This window comes from Vulpes lagopus, chromosome 6 (genome assembly GCF_018345385.1).
Source record: "Vulpes lagopus strain Blue_001 chromosome 6, ASM1834538v1, whole genome shotgun sequence".
NCBI lineage: Eukaryota > Metazoa > Chordata > Mammalia > Carnivora > Canidae > Vulpes > Vulpes lagopus.
This window is the reverse complement of record NC_054829.1, coordinates 85,944,393-85,966,667: the sequence shown is the minus strand read 5'-3', so window position 1 is coordinate 85,966,667 and position 22,275 is coordinate 85,944,393. Positions and strand designations below refer to the sequence as shown.

Sequence of the window (22,275 nt, the reverse complement as noted above, 5' to 3'; positions counted from 1 at the left end):
GATTAGAGGGACTTTCTAATTAGAAAGGGAACTATAAATTTATAAAGGCCTTTATCTTTAAAGAGATGGAGATGGAAAATATAAACCAAACAAACAAATGGAGTGTTTATTAACTCAGCCTTCTTGGTCCTCCTTCTCCAGCCCTGGCTCAGTCTTGGCCTACATTTGCACAAAACCATTCTGGTAAAGTCTCACCTTTATGAGCCGGTCCCCAGGTCTTAGCCTTCCATCACTTTTGGCTGGATCCTGAATGACATCATGAACATAACAACCAATGCTCTGATTGCCTTTGGTTACTGTAAAACCCAGGCTTCCTTTTTCTGATTTAATTAGGGTAATGAGAAGTTCTACTTCCTAAGGGAAGAAAACAGTGACTCTTCAGGTTGTCTATTTTTGTCCATCAATGAACACAAAGGACTATTATTTCTATTGAATAACAGAGGAGGGATCTGAATTTTAAAAGGTTACTGATCTTAACCAAGTGAAGAAGTTAGGTCTATCCAATTCTAAATAGAATGTACCTCCACGTAAAGTAGGGTTTATTTTATTTTATTTTATTTTTTTAAAAGATTTTATTTATCTATTCATGAGAGACACACAGAGAGAGAGGCAGAGACACAGAGAAGTAGGCTATCTGCAGGAGCCCAATGTGGGATTCGATCCCAGATTCCGGAATCATGCCCTGAGCCACAGGCAGATGCCCAAGCACTGAGCCACCCAGGCGTCCCATAAAGTTGGCTTTTGATACAACACTACATGTTTGTTTAAAAACAGCTGAGACAAAATTTACTCATGCTTCACTTTCTGTATTTTCAGAATAAACAAGGACACCTTAGCAGTTATACTCTGATGATCAAAGAATACATTTTGAGCAAAAGGTTCAGAAAAAATCTTCATATATTTCTAAACAACCTAGACAGATGCCAAGAGCCATTAAAGAAAAGATTTTCTGGTAAAAACACAAAATCTTTTGGTGACTAAATATTACAACTTCATTTACTTGCATAAGAAAATTTTTTTGGGAAGATTTTTGAATGAGATGAAGGTTGCTGACAGCTTATGGGGTGATGACACACTTCTAAAGGAAATCATTCTGGGCAGCCCGGGTGGCTCAGCAGTTTAGCGCCGCCTTTGGCCCAGGGTGTGATCCTGGAGACCCGGGATGGAGTCTTGCGTCGGGCTCCCAGCATGGAGCCTGCTTCTCCCTCTCCCTGTGTCTCTGCCTCTCTCTCTGTCTCTCTCATGAATGAATAAAGAAAATCTTAAAAAAAAAAAAAAAAAAAAAAGAAAGTTATAAAGGAAATCATTCAAAGATTTTCTTCTCTCTGAAAAAAGATTATTTTCTACTGCTGAGAACAAAACTGAATATGTAGATGTTACACACATTTGGGCACCCACAAAAAAGTGTGGGGGAGAAAAAATTACACTCAAACTTGATTAAAGGGCAGCCCGGGTGGCTCAGGGGTTTAGTGCTGCCTTCAGCCCAGGGGGTGATCCTGGAGACCCGGGATCGGGTCCCACGTCAGGCTCCCTTCATGGAGCCTGCTTCTCCCTCTGCCTTGTGTCTCTCTGCCTCTCTTTCTCTGTGTGTGTGTGTCTCTCATGAATAAATAAATAAAATTAAAAAGAAAAAACCAAACTTGATTAAAAATTAAGTAGGTAACTCATCAGAATTTGGGAAATAGTAGATATTGTCTTACATGCTCTACACATATTTCTACAGTCCTTATTACAATCCTATGAGGTTACTTATAGCCAGAACTACTAAAGCTCAGAAGAATTAAGTAATTCTATAGGCAACTGCCCGATTACAGCGAGTTAGTGGTAGGGTAAGGATATATACCCAGGTCTTTTTGCCTTTCCCCTCTGATTCACAGCACAGAAATACACCAGATATGTTATCTACTTACTGGACATGGATATGAAGTTACTCTAAAGGGAAATTGTGTATGACTACACCTTACTTGAGGAAATACGGGATTTTCTTTACAGAGGAAATGACTCACCAGCTCAAAGTCTTCAAGGTGGTTTTCCAAGTCATTTTTCAAAGATGTCAAGCTTTCTTGTTTAGTTGGTTCAAAAATGTGACGTATATGATATCTATCCATTGAATTAGTGGAAGCAGATTCTGACTGGGGTTGATAGCTCTGCCCAAGAGTTGTGTTTGGTGGTAGAGGGGAAGGGGGATTACTACAAAGACAGAGAAGCAAGATTATTTTCAAATACATTTTAATCCAATATAGTAAGTTTGTGCCATAAAAAGAAAATGCTTATCAAATATTCACATCTGCTTTTTATTGTAATCCTAGTTAATTTTTTCCTGACTCTGGACTATGAATTTATTTCATACCTGTTATAAGCTAACATAACAAATTTTTATTCTCTGTCCAGGTTTTATTTTGAAGCTCTTTAAGCTGCATAAATAAGACAAATTAAATAAACATATTTTTGATTCCTAGTTTTTAACTCAAGGCCGAAGCTAATTTTATCAGAAGCTTAACGTGTGTTCCAACATAAAAAGAAAAAGAAGAAATAAGAATACAAGTCTTATTTCTGTGGTTATTTTGGATGATACAATAGGGGAAAAAAAAAACCCAAAACACTGAAGAAACTTGAAAAAACCTGGTTGCACCTGGATATACACAAAGATATAAGCAAACAATAAAATGTATGAATAACTATTAAAAATATAAATGTAGTCTTTTTTTTTTTGCCTTTATATTTTCAATCATCTTTCCCTATCTTCTGCAGTTCCATTATCTTACCTGTGTCTCCTTCTTCCAACCACTTCCCTTTATCTTTGTACTCCCTACTCTCCTGCCCCATCACTATCTATATAGGTCCCTTCTCTTTCTTTTAAGTAATATGAATGATGGTGAAATGTAAACAACTTTCCCAACTGCAACTAAATATGCTCAAGAAAGCAGCAAGTCTCAGGTCGAATGGTTAGACAGCTTAGAGAGGTTATCACAATAACTAGATATCTAATACAGTCATCATCTGATTACTGTGAAGTTTGTTCACACATAGACATATTTCATTCTTAGAGAAATGTAGGTTGCTGCTCCCATTGCCAATAATAACCAGATGCCTTGAGTGTTACACATACTATTGACAATACCTGTCCTCAAGTTCTGGTTTACTGGGTATTTCCTGAGGATAGTAAAACATGGTACAAATGGTATCTTCTTGACTCTTAGGTGCTTCATGTTGACTTTGTGCCTGTGATACCACGTTGCTTAGAGTCTGATGCAAAGATGAACTCCAGCTCATATTTGGTATCTTTGTTAGAGCTTTCACTAAGTCTTCTTCTCCACTCCCACTACTGTCACTATAACTGTTTCTCCTGGATGGGGATGTGCATTGTTTCTTGCTTTTGTCATACATTTCATTTTCATCTGAGCTGGTGCCTTGCTCCACACATGTTGGTTGAGAAGAGTCTTTACTGTTGTTTGGAATTACTTGTGCTGGAGAGTGCAATGGGGTCTGTAATGGACATATTTAAAGAGATCGGAGTGTGACAACTTATATTAACTTTAGAATATTTATTTGAAAAGCAACATGTTGAACAACAGCTCTTTCTTTCTTTTCTTTCTTTCTTTTTAAGATTTTATTTATTTCTTTGAGAGAGAGAGAGAGAGAGAGAGATAGCAAGAGAACATGAGTAGGGGTGGGGGAGAGGGAGAAACAAATTCTCCAATGAGCAGGGAGCCCATGTGGGGCTTGATCCCAGGATCCTCAGATGCTTAACTGACTGAGCCATGCAGGTGCACCTTCTATTAAAATATTCAGTTAGGGCAGCCCCAGTGGCCCGGCAATTTAACGCCACCTTCAGCCCGGGGTATGATCCTGGAGACCTGGGACTGAGTCCCACGTCAGGCTCCCTGCATGGAGCCTGCTTCTCCCTCTGCCTGTGTCTCTGCCTCTCTCTCTCTCTCTCTCTGTGTCTGTCATGAATAAATAAATAAAATATTTTAAAAACATTCAATTATTTTTTAATAAAGGTAATTTATGCTCATTAGAAAAACCATATGTAAATATCATTTATAAAAATAACTGTTAATATTGTATAACATACTTTATTTTTTATTTCTTTGTATAACATACTTTAAAGCAGAATTACAGTATATATTGTACTTTGTATCCTACTTTTTTTTTTTTTTGAAGATTTTATTTTGAAGTAATCTCTATACCAAATGAGGGGTCAAACTCACAACTCTTGAGATCAAGAGTTGCATGCTCCATTGGCTGAGCCAGCCAGGTTTCTGTCATGAGTATTTTCTGAAGTCCTTAAATACTCTTTGAAAAAAATTTGCATAGAACTGTGTAAGGATCCCACAGATGGCCCTACCTTTCCAGAAAGGAGCTTCACCTCAGTTTCTCATTACTTCCTTGTAATTTTCTGTTTAGTAATCAGCATGCAGGATGTTTTAAAAAGCCTTGTTAAATATTTCCAGATTGCTTTCTGGAAAGATTATATCAATTTACATACTCATTAAGAGAGTTCCACTCAATTCTTCCTATCCGGTGCCCAAAATCAATGCAGTCTCATAAAATGCTGTTTACAATATACCTTCAGAAATGATATTTTCCTATTAATCCTAACGCTACCCACCGCACCACTGTGATATAAAGGCCAAAGTTTCTGGGGCTAGATACTCTTGCCTTTCACATCCTGGGGGTCATGTTTATTGTTAATGGAATGCTCTTTTAGGTAGACAGGACAAAAGCTGTCTTTCTTCAATAATAATATTATTATTCATCTATGTATGGATTCCTACCTATTAGTTTGTAATTTGTAAATAACCATCACAATAGACTTTGGAACCCTTAGCTATTCCTTGACATACGAAAGGGAAATGGACAAATATATTACATACTCTGTGATTTCCATTATTAAAAATAAAGGAAAAAAATCTTAAATAATTTTCATTTTTATCTAAACTAGCTCACAGTGAGAATTATGCTTGCCAGTCTGGTTCAATGAAGAAATGACCATTATTTTGTATCTTTTCCTATTTATGCTTAGAAAACAAACTCCTAAAATTCTAGAATTGGAAAGAAGAGAAAGTGAATCAAATTACTCTATATTACAAATGTAGAATGCACTCAGAGGCTAAGGGGCACACACAAGATACTCCTAGCTAAAGAATAAAGTAGGATAAAACCCAGGAGATCAATGATGAAATCAATATAGCTGAATTAATCACTCAATTGCTATTCTATAAAAATATGAATTACTTTTCATAGATCTCACCAAAAGAGCAGGGTCAATTTCTGGTAGCACACCAGGTGAAGGTCTACAGAGAAGCAAGGATACTTCTGGAGATGTTCCCCTGAGAGCAGATATGACTTCCTAGGAGTATCATGAATGACAAATGAAGATACTGTTAAGCCAGCATTATGAAATCATTATGAAAGGCCAACCCATCTCATTATTAAAAGTGCTGCATTCAACACCTAGGGGGGGCTCACCTGTTGAGATAGTCCTTTCAAAGAGGCTCCATTCACTTTTAAGATAACATCTCCCACATCAATTTTTCCACTTTCTGCTGCTGGCTGTCCAGGAAAGAGTTTCTTAACCCTTACTATGCTGGCATTCATTTGTTCAGGAATAAGACTATCTTCTCGAGAAAAACTGAATCCTAGGCCTGAGCTATTTTTAAACAATTTTACCTCAAATGTATTCTCTGGAGAAAGAAAAGATATAAAAAATTTAAATATTCTTAGCATGCTATGTACACATATCAACATAAAAACACATATACTTTAGACACATCTTAAAAAAGCCCATTTTGTCAGAGTATTTACAGTTTTAGAAGCTCTTATTGTACTTTTATTCTGTATTCAAGGGGTTCTACTTCATACTCTGTCATTAAGAAAACTTAATAAACTCAGCTATATGAACTAAGCTACTTGAACAGAAGAGAGGATTTTAATATCAGGGTTCTGAAAATAAAATTATGCTTTAATCTCAAGTGTTTTAAAAGACTGTGGAATAACATAAAAAAAAGAGAGAAAAATCCCAGGAAGGAGAAGAATGAGGGAAATTCAGGTAAACAATGCGGGAAAGATGGTAAGAAGAGCACAACAAATGCTAGAGGAAGTAGGGGAAAGTAAGTTGACATTCTAATGTTTTAGTGAGGTATAATTTACTCCAGTAAATTGCAATGGCATTATTAAAAAATTCTCATCAACAAAAGAAACTGAAAGAATAATAATAATAAAAGGATGAAAAAACACATTTAAAAAAGGAGTGATGGAAAAAATAAAGGATACCAGCCAGTGAGATAAAGTGGGTATGCTAATTTTATTTTCATAATCAGATAAAATAATACAGGCTGGGCTATTTCTTCTTATTTTTGTGAATAATTAAGAAGTACTAACATTAGGTAACTAACATTTGGTAATCAAATAAGGATTTAAAATAAAAGACAAAACAATTGACTATATACCACCGCCATCACTTTTAAAGGACACTTGTGCCCCTTAAAGTGAGATATATGGAATTTCAGAATAAAGGGTACTTTTCTGTTTTATGAAAGCTTTTAGCCTTATGAAAAACTTAGCACTACATCATTCTTAATTCTCTTTTTTTACTACCACCATGACAGTGGCATGTTCAAGGGTCTGCGAAGTTTTTAAGAAAGACTACTATTTGGGAACTATAAGGTGAACTTCTGCCAAGGGTTAGCTTGACAAGTCCATAAAATTAAACAAAAATATAGAAAATATAGAAAATGTTAAGAGTCAAGGTTTCATAGGGGTTTGAAGTCATTCTCAGCAATTATTTATATTTATTTTTTTCCCTGGAAAATTTCATTTGAATTTTATAACTATTTAAAGCATTATTATGTGACTATAATTTGTTTTATATATGACTTCATTATTCAAGGTCTTCCAGCCTCTAAGAGGTACAAATAGGTGTCTTTTAAAAAAACTGGTATAGTGCTCCATCAGATTATTATTTTTAAAAATATTTTATTTATTTATTTATTCACGAGAGACACAGAGAGAGGCAGAGACATAGACAGAATAGCTATGTCCCTTCTTTCGCAGGGAGCCCGATGTGGGACTCAATCTCTGGACTGGGATCACGCCCTGAACCAAAGGCAGGTGCTCAACCAATGAGCCACTTAGGTGTCCCACTCCATCAGATCATTTATAGCCGACAAGAGTAATTAGAGAGACACAGGCATGAATTATGATCCAACATATAAAAATTAAATTTTGACTAAGTCACAAAGAAGTTAAAGGTGAGATGACAGTTGCTCAAGGCCTGACCTTCAGTGACAAAGCTGTAGTCTTTGACATGAATCATTTTCTTCATTTTGTCTGGGTCTTGACCTTGGGAATCTGGATCTGGAAGGGTGCACTGTGAGGTCATGGGAACATGTTCTTTGGATGTTCCTGGAGACTGCCCCTTTTCTAATAACAGATGAACCACCTGGACAAATGGAATAGCATTTCATTAAGAAGAATTATAATAAAGTAGATAAATTTTTTTGGACTTTGTATAGTTGACAGTATAAAATCATTATAGTAACTACCTAGTCCACCAAAATATAGGGGAAGAAAAAAATAAAAAAAACAAAGGATTGAAAATTTCAAAATCAAGGTTTTCTTATTTTTCTGTATAAAAAAATAATTCAAAAGAAAACCATATGAGACTCTTAATCAAAGGAAACAAACTGAGGATTGCTGGAGAGGAATGGGGTGGGGTGATGGGGTATCTGGGTAATGGACATTAAGGAGGGCATGTGATGTAATGAGCACTAGGTATTATATTAAGACTGATGAATCACTGACCTCTACTTAACATACTCTAACATACATTATATGTTAATTACCCCTAACATACATTATATGTTAATTAACCTAATTTAAATAAAAAAAATTTCTTGGCATGCCTGTGTGGCTCAATCAGTTAAGAGTCTGACTCTTGATTTCAGCTCAGGTCATGATCTCAGGGTTGTGAGACTGAGTCCCACACTGGGCTCCATGCTGGGTGTGGAGCCTGCTTAAGATTCTCTCTATCCCTCCCCCCACCCCTAAAAAAATTCTCTACTAGAAATAACATAAACTCGTTATAAGAGATTTGGACACTAGAATAGAATCACCACTATACTACAATAAACAGACCATTACAAATAATTTGGTAAACTTCAGAAAATAATTTAGCCTTTGGGCTGAAAAATGACTAGAAGTGAAAAATCACTAGATATTTGTAGATGTTTACAAAAAATTAAAAAGAAATGCAACCTCCACCTTTCCTCCTGTCAGATTTGGTAATATTTGAGCTAAATGTGATATAGAAAGACAAGTTTCCTCAGTGAAAATCCTCTGTCATATCTGCTTCCCAATTTAAAGGAAAAGAAAATACCAGAACATTTATGTGAATCAGGCTTGGTTTCTTGACTAGCAAATCTGGAGACCTCAGTGAGATATTATTCACACATTATGCTCTTTCAACATATCTTAAAAGCTTGGTATGATGAGCTATTATTACCTGTCCTGTATTTCTCAGTGTTTCCACAGCTTGCTTATGGGTAGCTCCTTCTAGACTAACTCCATTGACGGCAAGAACACGATCACCTATAAATTAGGCAGTAATTTTGAAAAAAGCAAATGATAAGATAAAGATTCTATATGTTTTTAAATATCTTGTGGCATTGTTTTATATTAATTTATTTGAAGAGAGACTCAGACAAATTCTGGAAAAAATCATGTCACAGAGTTTCATTAATATGTATCTACTTTCTTTCCAAATTTTGTGATTAATCTTAAATACAGTTTTGAACAAGATATTCTATGTGTTATAAAATCAACTTAAATCATGGGGAAAAAAGATAAACTGACTGCAAATGTAGAAAGATTGGAGGAAACTAATCTAGTTAATTTTTATTAAAAATGTAGAACTCAGTGTTTTTACAAGGGCACTATTCCTTTCCTATTTTCTGGCAATTTGCTTCCTAGAAAGTACAAAACACAAACTAAAACACTGTAAAGATATTTTCTGATACTAGAGAATAGGCTGGAAAGAAGATTTTTGGGAGTGATATCAAGGAGTTTTTCATGCTTTGGTCTTAAAATAATTGCATGTATTCTTATTTTGTATTATGAATATTTTAAGGTCTCTATCAACTTTCCAATTTCTTGTTTATTTGTTGAGGTAATAATCTCATGTATAATTTCTGTAAACACACAAATACTCTACCTTTGTGAATTCTACCATCAGACTCGGCTGCTCCCTTGGGAATAACAGCTTTCACATAAATGCCACCGTGTCTTACACTGGTATTCACACCTCCCTAAGTGGAAAATGACAAATAAAATAACATTTTGTCATATGAAAAATTTCACACTCCATCTTTCAAATCTGAGACCTAGAAAGCATTCATCAGCCAAAGCAGCAGTACCACACTAGCACATGCAATTAATTCAAAACCCAAGAATATCTCTAGCCAACTTTTCCAGATGTAAAGTAGTTACTTTTTACTAAGAAAACAACATGCCATATGTTGAGTATATGAATTGCTCTCCCTTTGTGAGTCTACATCATGCATTATGAACAAGCAGAAAGCAAAATTAGTATGAGAGCATGACTGTCAGAAAAAATAGCATATGGAAAAATTTACTTCAATCATATTTGCTAAACTGCAACTTGCAAATCTACGAGACAAGGAACAGATTTTTCTTTTTCATTTTAAAAGGCTTTGGTAGATAAGTTTTGTTATACTGTAAATGAGATCTGAGTAGATTCTCCATCTCTTGTGGATATACAGCTTTTATTTCCCTTCCCAACAGGAAGATAATAAAATTCTAAAGAAGTTAGGGGCAAGAGGTAAAGAGTTACAATATTTTTAAAAGTGCTCGAAAATTAGGTTTTGTTTTTGACCTCTATATATTCATAGTGCTATTTTTACCATGTTTTGAAATGGTTTTTCCTAAATAACAATATCCTTCAAATGTTACAAATGTTATAGTTTAGAATTAATAAAAATCTAAAAATTTTCATCAAATAGCCTATACTCATATTTAACCATCTCAAAAGTACAAATGTTCCTTGGGAACCTCTAATTTTAATATACTAATCATGTTTACAATTAAGATATATTATGGTGGGATGCCTGGGTGGCTCAGCGGTTTAGCGCCTGCCTTTTTGGCCCAGGGCATGACCCTAGAGTCCTGGGATTGAGTCTGCGCTGGGCTCCTCGCATGGAGCCTGCTTCTCCCTCTGCCTGTGTCTCTGCCTTTCTTTCTCTCTGTGTCTCTTATGAATAAATAAATAAAATCTTAAAAAAAAAAGAGAGATAATATTATGGAGAGAACAGACATATAAATACACATTAGAATTTATTTATGATGTAGGTTAAAATGTATTATTCCATGCTCATGTAGAATTGTCAAATGCATACTTATTAATTTTATACTTTCTAAGTCTTGTATTCAGATTAAGCATTATGAAATCTACGGGGTTTAGCTAAGTAGCATTTGTCTAATTTCTTTTAAACCACAGGAAAAAGTCACTAGCACACAAGTTTTTTAAAAAAAGTTTTAAGATATAATTCAATTTTTAATTTGGCAAATATTTGACAGGTTTCCCTTTTGAAGTAAAATAATTACACTAATAAATATGCATACAATAGGCTGCTGGAAGTAGAGAAGAGAAAATATTTGAAAACCTTGTCAAACAGTACCGTGACACTTATCCCCAAGCTGTTATCATTTTTAGCCAGTTCAACCTCAAAGATATCTCCAGGTTTAGGAGGTGATGAAGGAAAAGTTTTAAAATTCATTTTGTTGGATGTATTCACTGAGGAGGAAGATTCCTTAACAAAGAAAAACAAACAAAAGGGTTTTTTGTTAGAGTCAAAATGAATTACTACTGGAAGATGAATGTTTTTTTAAGAAAAATTAAGGAAAAGCAAGATATTAAGGGATAGAGTAAATTCAGAGATCATGAGGGCTGGAAGCCATCTCAGAGATCATCTAATCCAATATCTTTATATTTTATGGTTGAGGAAATTGAGGTCTAGAGATTACAGTGCTTGCTTCAGGTCAAACAGCAAGATAAGGCAGAGGGAAGCCCAGAACCCAGTTCAAACCTGGCTTTTACATAATCTTTGTCCAATGCTTTTTATGTTCCCACATTTATAAAGTATTTCTGTTTCCTTTTAAAATCAATATATATCAAGCAGCAGCTTTCAACTGGACCTCTAAGATGAGTAGGCCTCATGTTTACTTTGCTTATATTTACAAATCTAATATAAACATAGGCACAACAGCTAAAGCCCCATTTATAAGGGCATAACCCTCTTATGAGGAATGTTGGTTCCTCGGTGAACAAAGGGCTTAAGATTCTTTTCTGAATCTGCTTGTGAATGTGAATTTACATTTATATCATTTCTAGGAAATGAGCAATTTTATATGTTGTTCTTATTATTTTCATATGTTCAGAACTTCAGAAGAATTTAGGCTATTGACAGTAAAGTCAACTTCCCATTATACAAACTATGTAGGAACAACTTTTTCAGATCTTAAATTCTCTTATTAGTATAAACATTAAGTATGCAAGAGACAACTTATAGATAACTTCATTCCTTTCTGTTATAAGGTTGCAAGTTCCCAGAATAATGGCCATTTTAGAGTTAGTATTCAAAGCTGCTAATTTCTCTGAAAGTTAGCATCAAATGCAGTAGCAGTTAGTAACATAATATATAAACTATTCCTCCTTTCCAGAATAACATAAGCAGTTTGTAGTAGATTATTCAGCTCTGTAATACATCTGTTGTTGTTTGCTTTAGAAAATGAAAAAAAAAAAAAAAAAAAAAAAACCCCAAAAAGACAAAAACAAAACCACAACCCAGAGATTCAAATTAAACTATGCCTTTTTTGATGTTTGATGATGATCCTGACTGCTGGAATAAGTAGCTTCATCCATGTCTGAATCTCCACGGTCAGAGTAATCTGTTGCATCAGAAATGCCTGTTTTTTTAGTTTTGCTTCGATTACTGTCAGTAGAATTCCTCTTTTTCTCAATGGTTTTGGATACCACAGAAGGGGAAGGGCTGCCATGCTGTGATTCCTGCCAGGTTCGGTCACCTACAGGGCTGGCAAAGAAACCATTGACCTGGCTCTGCGACAAGCTGGCACTTTCAGTCCTAGAATCCTGAGAACTCAAGCTTCCTTCCCGCAGGCCCCCAGACAGCCCAAAAGAGCTCTCTGAGATGTGTCTTGGGATACCATGTGGCCAGCGGTGATCCTCAGAAGAAGAATCTATAGCATTGCCTTGCATGTAGGAAGGTTTCTTCATGTAGTTTTTCATGCCACTGGCAACGTGCACAGGAGTAGAAGGCACTAGAAGTCAAAATCCATCAAGGAGAATAACAAGTTAGTGATACACATGCCTGTGCTTCCATCCTTACACAGTGTTTCTTAATGATTGTGGGAGGATTTTACACAGGGTAGCATATTTACAACACCCAATCCAGGTCCTGGAGCCAAAATAAGGATCCGACAAACGTAAAAGGTGTGTTCTGCTTCCTTTGCCCCCTCTTTTGGTTATTCCTATTGCATTTTCTATAAAAATGCATACCCCTCCTTGCCTGAACTCCCCATCTCCATTCTCCAATACCTACTTCAAGTTGAATCTCCTCTGTGAGGATCTTCTTGATTCCCTAACTAGAAATAATTTGAGTTGCCAAAACTCCTTGATCCTTATTAATGGTTATTTATTTACTTGTTTTTTAATTGTATTTCTAGATTGCATTTTTTGGACTCCAAATAGTTATCAAAGCAACTCCAAATTCCTTATATATATATATGGTTCTTACCAAAAGCCACTTAAAGCTTTCCTAAGTAAGACACAAATCATAGATTTGAATTAAAAAATTACATGTGTAAATTCATAAGAAATGAAAAGTTTTATGTTAGCAAGTGAAGCCAAGGAAAATTTAAAAGAGGAATGAGCAACTGGAGAGAAAATATTTGCAAAAATAACAAAAAATAATCAAAGAGTTAATATCCCTAATTATGCAAAGAGTTTCTAGAAGTAAGATTTAAAACTCCTATGCAACAATGGTACAATATGTAGACTGGAAATTCAGAGTAAAGTACAAACAATTAACATGTGAAAAGACATTCTCACTGTTGCTCAGGGGTATGCAGTTTAAAAAATTTTCGACTTATGAGGCTGACAAAAATGAGAATGACTGATAATTTCTCCCACCACTGCTGGTTTAAGAAGAGCCCTGTCACATCTACACAGCTAACTAAACATTAACAAAACTTGGGCAAAGAGATAGCATTTGTCGAAAATTTAAATGTGCATACTCAATCTACTTCTAGGTATCTAACGTCTAGAAATATGTACATTTCCCAATGGTGTATATACAAGTGTATTTGTTGGAGTAACATTTGTAAAAGAATTATAGCTAATTTGAATATACAACAAAAACATTAAATTTTGATACACCCATGACATGATATATAAGGTCATGTGAAAAAGGTGTATATTCATGGATGTTCAGAACATAGAGTGTGCAACTTGCAAACGGATGTTTAAATTATAGACAATCATTATATTTTCAGTTAAAAAATTGTATGTATGTGTGTGTGTGTGTGTGTATACACACATACAGGAAGTATTTTTTTTCAAAAATTTATAATATATAGATAATGACATAGACACCAAAGACTTTCCCTAGAAAATAGGGTAAGTAAGGGGACTTTTATATTTTACTTCATTGATTTTTAGATAAATTGGATTTATTTTAATAAACTAGTATGTATTCTATAACTTTAAAAACATTCAGAAAAATAAAAACCTTCCTCTTTGATGGTTGATACTTGAGAGGAATAGCCCAATGTACATACTGGTAATGTTCTAGGTTCTTTGAGTTTTACTTCCAAGTTACACTATAGTATATATAGCTACACATATGGTAAGATTAATCTAGCTGCACAGAACTATACTTTAACATCAGGCCTTTAACTTTTATTGAGAATAAATAGTAAAAAATAAAATAACCACATGAAAGTCTGCTGAAAAGAAAAGTTTATTCATCCCTCCACTGGGTAAAAATTTTCTGCTGAATGGTCTCAGTACCTTGGACTTTTTCCTAATATTTATCATAGTTACAATGAAACATTTGTTTAGTTAGTTGTTCAGTATATGTTCCCTGAGAAAGTCTAAGTCCCATGAGGGCAGAGTTTCTGTGTCTTGCACATCACAGGCATTCAATAAATATTTGTTCAACAAATGAATGAATTTTCTATAAATATCTATTGAAAAGAATATCAGGATGGGAGTCCCTTAGAGCTTTATTTAGGGGGAAAATTAATTTCTACTGAATTCACATGCTTCCTTTGCTAAAAAATAGTGAGTAAAAGACCCCCCCCCACCCCCCACTTTTTTGTCTTGGCTGCTTAAAACTCAGAAGTATGCTACATTTGCATGCAATCCTCTTCCTTTGCCTAAGATGACTAGACTACAATTAGATTATAAGGTTCTTTTGGGCAGTGATGGTGTTTTCTGTTTGTTGTGTTTGTTCAAGTAACAATCACTGAAAAATACTATTTATATATGTACATATTTTGTAAATACATACACTCTATATAAATATAAAAATATTTAGTGAATAAAAGAAACCACAGTCAAAAACTTATCTGTATAAAATGTAAGAAATTTATGTCACAACATACGTATGAAATGTTTGTTGTTTCTATTTTATCATAATTGTCTGAAATTATGCCTAAAATTCACTATCTAAACTTGTTTTTCGCTATGGGATGAAGGTAACTTGCATATAATTAGCACTCTAATTTTTTTGAAAAATCTTGTTAATAGGGATCCCTGGGTGGCGCAGCGGTTTGGCACCTGCCTTTGGCCCAGGGCGCGATCCTGGAGACCCAGGATCGAATCCCACATCAGGCTCCCGGTGCATGGAGCCTGCTTCTCCCTCTGCCTATGACTCTGCCTCTCTCTCTCTCTCTCTGTGACTATCACAAGATAAAAAAATTAAAAAAAAAATCTTGTTAATAATGACAGCTAAAACTCACATTTGAAGTGCTTAATGGGTACTAGGCAATGTGCTAATTCTTTACATATATTAACTCATTTAATTTTCAAAACCTATAAGATAAGCACTTCTATATTCACCATTTGACACATAGTGAAGCTTAGCAAGTTCAATTGATTTACTCAGGATATATAGTGTTAAGCAGTGGAGAACAGAATCTGACCATAGACTTTGGAGCCCTTCTCACCACCCAGTGCATTTCACTGCATGTGCCACATGGGCTTCTTTTGCAAACACTGCCTTACCCCTTGAGCCTCAGAACAACAACTCTGTGCACGCTAGACAAGGCAAAGTCAAGATCACTGTGTCCTCCTTAAAGAAAAACAACCACGGCCCAAACTCAAGTCATCTAATCTTTGTCAAGTGCCTTTTCTCCCACAGTACGCTAATGGCAGGAATTATAAGACAAAATGATATGGCCTTTTAAAATTTCTGATGTTTTTATCCTTTTACTTTTTATAATCTTGTTAAAGATAGGACTTTATAGATAACTATTACATAATTCTATTAATCAGACTAGGGTAAAGAATTTAATTTCTGATTTGCCCTAAGAAGTGATGGAATGCATCAAGTACTCAAAATTCACTTAAGTGACATAAATTTTGCACAACAAATCCATTTTTATGCATATAGTACTAAAAATGAATGAGATAGAAAATCTTGAAAGTGATGAATGAAAAGTTACACTAATCCATAATATTAAAACAAACAGAGATATATTATTAAATTTTGAGAAAGGAAATAAGGAGCTTTAATCCAATCCATGATATTGAAGTTCTTTTGAAAAGTGAAACAGAATACAGAGCTAAGAAACATCCACAACATTGCTTAAATCCAATTTAAGCTTTAATTCAATCCACAATACTGAGGTTCTTGTGAAAGTGAAACAGAACACACAGCTAACAAACATCCACAACATTACCTTTGGGTATCTTCTCTTTTGGCTGAGAGATAACAAGTGTCACATCTTCAGGTGCATTTTGCAAAATTTCAATTGCAGCATGGTGGCTGACCCCTTCTAGACTCACACTATTCACGGATATTAAACGGTCTCCTGTAAAAATAGGTAATCCAGTTATTTTCAAAAACACAGAGAAATTTATGCTGTGTTAGAAATGTCACTGCCCAATATTATTTTTCATTATTTTTATTTTGTCCAATTTCTACTTTTGCTATGTGTGCAAATTCACACTTGTCAGTTTAAGTACTTAGGAAAGTACCTAAATGTAAATAATGTACCTGGCTTTAAGCATCCATCCAAGTCAGCTGGTCCTCCAGGGGTAATTGAACTAATAAATACACCTAGATCCAGTCTTCCCATCTTCTCCCCACCAATAATTTGAAATCCTGTGAAACAACACATTTAAAAAACAACTCCATGATACTGGTGCTTTCAATGACTAATGATCAGTTTGTCCGATATACAGAAGTGTAGAGATTCTCATATCAGATATGATAAATAGGTAAAACATGTGCAATAGGACTGTTAAATTTGGAGGAAGTTTTGGTTGTAATCTTTCACATTTCCTGACTGGGTGGGTAACCAGTATCTTGATCAACAATGCCAATGTTATAGACTTTTTCTTTTTGAGTTCTTATATATCTTTAAGATCTCACAGTGACTTACCTAAACCATACTTGGCATCTTTCTTCAGGTTCACCAAGGTGATCTCCCTTTCTGGTGAAGATACTATGCTCCATCTTTTGTGTAGCACATCTATTAGAAAAATAGAATATTAAGATAAATGCTTAGACATTGAGACTGCTTGTCCCAATTTAAATGTTAACAAAATTCATTAATAGGTTACTTGGTCACATATTATGCCACCATCTTATATTTTGAAATCTGTAGTTCACAAAAGTACTGATTATCATCACATGGTTCAATATATGATTTTCATGCCACTGATATTATCAAATTTTTTCCTCATAAATGATTCCCTGTGAAATAAGTATACGTCAGTTACAAATGAGTAAATAAATTTCAAGATTTTAAATGGTTTGAGGAGATTTATTCAGCAAGTATAGGCAAGAGCCAAACCTTAAACTTACATTTTCTGACACTGTTTTTCTGTTGCATCACAGCTGACTTCCTGAATTTGACTATGTTAAGAATTTTCCACTTAGAATATTTATGGTAAGTTGTATGGTAAGGCAGCAACAAGACAAAAATGGATTTACATTTTAAAATCCTGTTAGTAACGACTTGGCTAGCACATTTACATTCTCAAAGGACTTTCTTTTACTTCCTATTTGTGGAGCAATCTCATGAGTTAGGTAAAGCGATTTTAAATCAGTTTTGCAGATGAGGAATAATAGTTTATGACTTGTTCAACATTACAGCTAATATCACTCCCAGCAAAATGCCTTTAGTCAAGAGATTGGAATGTTAGCATCAAACTAGAATTTACTTTTCTTATTTCTACTGATGGCTTTTTTTTTTTGAGTAGGTTTATCATTCACAAATATCTCCTAAATTAAACCAATAAATATGCCACTTAACTGTCATGTTAATAAAATTATTTCATTTACTTAGTAATCTGAGCATGTGAACACAGACACACACACACTTTCTCTCATCTCTTCCTGTTTTGGGCTGGATTGTGTCCCTTTCTCTCTACCCCCCAAATTTATATATTGAACCTCTAACTCCCAGTACCTCAGAAATTAACTGTATTTGGAGACAGACTAAGAAATAATTAACATGAGGTCTTTAGGACAAGTCCTAATGCAGTAGGACTAGTGTCCTTATAAGAGGAAATTTGAATACAGACAGGTGCATGCATATGCGCACACCAGGGGAAGACCATGTGAAACAGAGGGAGAAGACTGCCACCTACATGGTAAGGAGAGAGGTCTCAGAAGAAATTAATGCTGCCAAAATATTGATCTCAGACTTCTAAATCTCAGACTTGATCTCAGAACTGTGAGAAAATAAATTTCTGTTGTTTAAGTCAGTCTATGGGATCTTGTTTTAACAGCTCTAGCAGATTATTATACTTACTAATATCAATTATAATTTGATAGCTCAAACTAGTTTGTGTGTGATGGGTGATAGATGAATGCAATACATTCAGAAAGATAATTTTTGTAAACTAAACTTTCAAATTAATCTCTACATAATTCTTAAGCATATTGAAGCTTTTTGAAAATTACAGATTTGCCAATATATGACTACCCATAGATTAAAATTTAATGAATGTTATAAAATAGGTAGTAATTTTGTTACATAACATGTATTAATGCTTAAATGATGCAAATGTGATACTTCATAATTTAGAAATTAACCACTTTAATATCAGAAAAAAATAACAGCAATCACTTGCTCTCTGGAGTAAATAAAACTTATCTCTTAAAGACCAAGCACTAATGCAAGCTGGCTAGCTCTCTGGAGTATGCATGTCCCTATTTCATTTTTTTTTTTTTTTGGACCAAAACTTAGTTATAAATTCAGTTATAATCAACAGGAGTAGTAGTAATTCAGTATTTTCAATTAATTTATAAGATTCCAAAAAGAAAAAAATAATTGGATAATGTAAGAACGTTATCCATAGAACGTATATCCATATCCTATGTATGTACATACATACATACACACACATATAAGCATAAAGTCCAAGAATTAGTTAATGCTTAGCTTAATATTATCATCTAAGTATCCAAAACACTTTTATCCTAAAATAGACAAGTATCTCTAACTTTCAGCTGAAGCCAACAAAATACAACAAGACAAACCCATAAATAAAATGAAATGAATAAGAGGGTATGGTCAGGTTAAATATTAAATGTAGACTTTTATTACCACCATGAAGACAAAGTTCATTTGCTTTGTGCAAAGTGTTTTTGCCCTCAATTATAAAACTGATCAATATTCTTAATGTGTCTAAGGAGTATATGTTACAAGTCAAAGGTATTGATTCAAAGAATAAAAATGCCATTTTATTTTCCAACGTATGTACTAAGAAAATTGGTTATTTATATTACTTATTTGGCTAATAAGTGTGTGCATAAAAAGATATTTCCTATGTAAACACTATTAGAATATGTATATAAAACACACACACACAAAATAAATGTGCAATATTTTTATGGATTTATAGAAGCAACAGATTAAGCTCTCTATATTCAAGGATTTGCCAATAGGATTTGAGTAATCATTCATCCTTCAAATGTTGACTGAGCAACTTTTCTGTCAAAGTCCCTCACTAGGCAATTTGGGAAAGCAAGATGAGATAATATATATAAAAGCGGCTGCATAGGAAATGTGAGCTGAATCAGATCAGGCTACAAGAGCAAAGACCTAGCCTGGCTGATAAATAGAAATGTTAATATAGTCAATGAAATAGCTGCATTATGATGACATGAGTCAGGCCTGTAAGAGAGGCTTCTTCCTGCCACAAATAAAGACTTAAAGGAAATAGGGTAGAATTTTAATAAGCAGATTATGAAGATGGTTATACAGTAATATAAGGCATTAGCAAAGCTGGGATGGAAAGAAGGCAGAAAGGGTCCTGGAGAAATGTCACAGATCAGTTTGGCTAGAGTACAAGATTTAAGTAGGGTGGAGATAAATATTCCTTTGGAAAGGGAAGCCTTGCAAACCCATTCTTTTTTTTAACAGGGATGTCCTCCACCTCACCTCCCACTGATATACAGTAACTTACTATTACTAATATGAGCCCAGAAAGAAGGAAGGATGGCGTGCGGCTGCATGTTACTTGACAGTGCTGTGCCCAAGTCCAGTTTTTATTTGTATTCTATATGTATTCTATTCATGTACATGTTCAAAATACTTTTCCTTTGGTTAAAAAAAAAAAAAAGACAGAGGAGGAAGTATCTGAGTTATATAGTACATGACAACTCAAGTAAACTGGAAGGTATGAATAGAATTTATGAATCTGAAAGGCAGCTAAATATTTCAAGTACCATGACATTTCTGAGCTATTTTTATTATTATAGAAAAACAAGCTTTAATATTGAAGGAATATGTTTCTAAATCCTTAAAAGAATCCCCCCCCCTATTAATATACTCTATGAACACAGCAAATTCTATGATTATCTTAAAGTGAAAACGAGCTTCAACTTGAAAGGTCCACTTCTTTAAGTAATACAGCTGGTGTCATTCCCATTAATGTTTACTTGGAATATATCTTTAGAATAGTCACTAAATGTAGAATTTAGAAAAACAATGTGTATGCTCTCTGTGTTAGACACATTTATTCCAATGTTGCCTTTCTCATCGACCTTAAGGTTCATGTGGATATATATAGTTCCCAACCAAAATATGCATACTAACGATAGATGTACCTACAATTAAACTAAATTTCCTAATAAGAGTGTATTTCTGATAAGGGCAAAGTCATGTCAACAATTTTTTTTGCAAGAAAAACTGATTTTTGTTGATTATAGGTATAGACCCTTTCTGAATAGGCAGCTCCCTGCCACTGATTCTATGAGGAACTGAACTGCAGGTGGAGGAGACTCTGGATAAATCCATCACTCACTCTAGGGAAGAAGATCCATTTCAAATCCTGGAGATGATGGGTCAGCAGCACCATATTGGTATAAAAACAAAGATAGGTATTTTTCAATATTTATACTACCTACCCAATGGTAAGGTAAGGGGGATAATAATAAAATCTTCGGGGTTTTATTTCTGTGCCAGTACTAATTAGCTAGTAAAACTGGGGCCACATGACATCTCTGGAACTTATTTAACTCACATAATATAAAGGCTTGGTTTGAATATACTTTAAGTTCCTTTCAGTCTCAATTTAGTTAACTCTATTTTTTGCTTCTGGTTAATTCCTGTATTTGTTGAATCCTTTTGTGAAGGATTCACCTTGGACTTCAATTTTTATTATAACTTTCAACTTTGTATGTATCCTACTTAAGACTTACATGAAAAAATCTAGTATTAACATTACATTTGTCCTTGACAAATAAAGTGTGTTTTAAAATCTTGTTTATGTACCAATTTATTACTTGTACTTGAGATTGTCTACAAGGACAATAATCAGTCTTAATACTGGGGAAAAAAGCTTATTTCAGTGTCTGTACCAGGTTACTCTCTACTTGAATAACCCACTTTACTGGAGATTTTTTATATTTTGCATTTGTTTTTAAGAACCCAGTGTTTGACCCCATTTTTGTGGTTTAGATAGGAAGAAAGTTGACAAATTTAGCTAAGAGGTACTTTTCAATTATATAGTAATCCTGACTTATGGTAAACTATTTTTTTGCGTAATTCTTGTATCAGTTCTCTATTTTCAGTTTTGGTTTTTACTCTCTTGTGAAGAAATATTATAAGCATGCATGTGGTTTTTTTTAAAAAAGAATATTAAGCAACTTTATTTTTTTTTGAAATCACAATTAATCTGAGGTTTGTAATCCTTCTCATATCTCTGTTTCATTAGATGGTTCATGCCTTTTATTTAATCTTTTTCAAGTTTCACATTCTTTAAGGGTCCCTGAGTGTCACAAAAGGTTAAGATTGAATTCTACTTGTTGGTTCTTTTATTAAATGATAAATAATTCAATATTAACTGATGCTAAGTTCTGTCTTCTAATAATCCTTACCAGCAAGAAAGAACACTGAAATTAGAATAAGAAGTCCTATATTTGATTCATGGTCAAGTAATTCCACTTTTGGATACTCAGTTACCTTATTTGGAAAAATGTGTTTGCCATGCTCTCTTGTATGAAAACTTGGTTCTCAACAGAGCAGTAAGTCAGGACTACATGAGCAGATTCCATGAGAATTTTGAAGAAAACTGAGTTGTCTGTAAGCCAAATGGGGGTACAGGAAGATGGGTTGGCCATCTTCCTCAGCAAGGGACCACACATTCCTCAGCAGGAGGCACTAACCTCAGAAGATGAGGTTTCTGAAGGTTTAAACAGAGCAACTACCCTGCACATGTCATTCATTGGGTGTCCACTGTAAATTCATATTCTTTTCCATCAAACCTAGGTTTAAACACATTTCAGGTTCTCATTTTTTAATAGATTATTGTCCAGCTTCTATCAAAAGTTTAGCTTGGAGAAATAATGCCTACAAATGATTAGGCATTATTATCTAGAACACAGTCTGAAGAGTAGATTAGAGTATGGGCTCTGGAAACAGATCACATGTGTTCATATCATGGTTCCAGCATGTGTCAGCTCCATGACGTTCTGGACAACTCAACATCTC

The 22,275-nt window shown here is 34.3% G+C and overlaps 1 protein-coding gene across 11 annotated transcripts in view; it reads right to left on the bottom strand.

Annotated features, from left to right (window-relative positions):
- Positions 1-22,275, bottom strand: part of PTPN13 (protein tyrosine phosphatase non-receptor type 13) — a 206,643-nt gene that overhangs the window by 33,586 nt on the left and 150,782 nt on the right. For 6 of the 11 annotated variants that reach the window (XM_041760239.1, XM_041760238.1, XM_041760242.1 and 3 more), the window contains 13 exons: positions 16,711-16,800; positions 16,323-16,430; positions 16,006-16,137; positions 11,891-12,360; positions 10,686-10,832; positions 9,218-9,311; positions 8,510-8,595; positions 7,285-7,447; positions 5,476-5,690; positions 5,258-5,356; positions 3,122-3,486; positions 2,007-2,190; positions 196-354 (listed from right to left, as the gene is read on the bottom strand). In XM_041760239.1, the coding sequence (XP_041616173.1) occupies positions 196-354; positions 2,007-2,190; positions 3,122-3,486; positions 5,258-5,356; positions 5,476-5,690; positions 7,285-7,447; positions 8,510-8,595; positions 9,218-9,311; positions 10,686-10,832; positions 11,891-12,360; positions 16,006-16,137; positions 16,323-16,430; positions 16,711-16,800 (2,312 nt within the window). The remainder of the gene's footprint in view (positions 1-195; positions 355-2,006; positions 2,191-3,121; positions 3,487-5,257; positions 5,357-5,475; positions 5,691-7,284; positions 7,448-8,509; positions 8,596-9,217; positions 9,312-10,685; positions 10,833-11,890; positions 12,361-16,005; positions 16,138-16,322; positions 16,431-16,710; positions 16,801-22,275) is intronic. The other 5 variants (XM_041760240.1, XM_041760243.1, XM_041760244.1 and 2 more) reach the window with 2 other exon arrangements.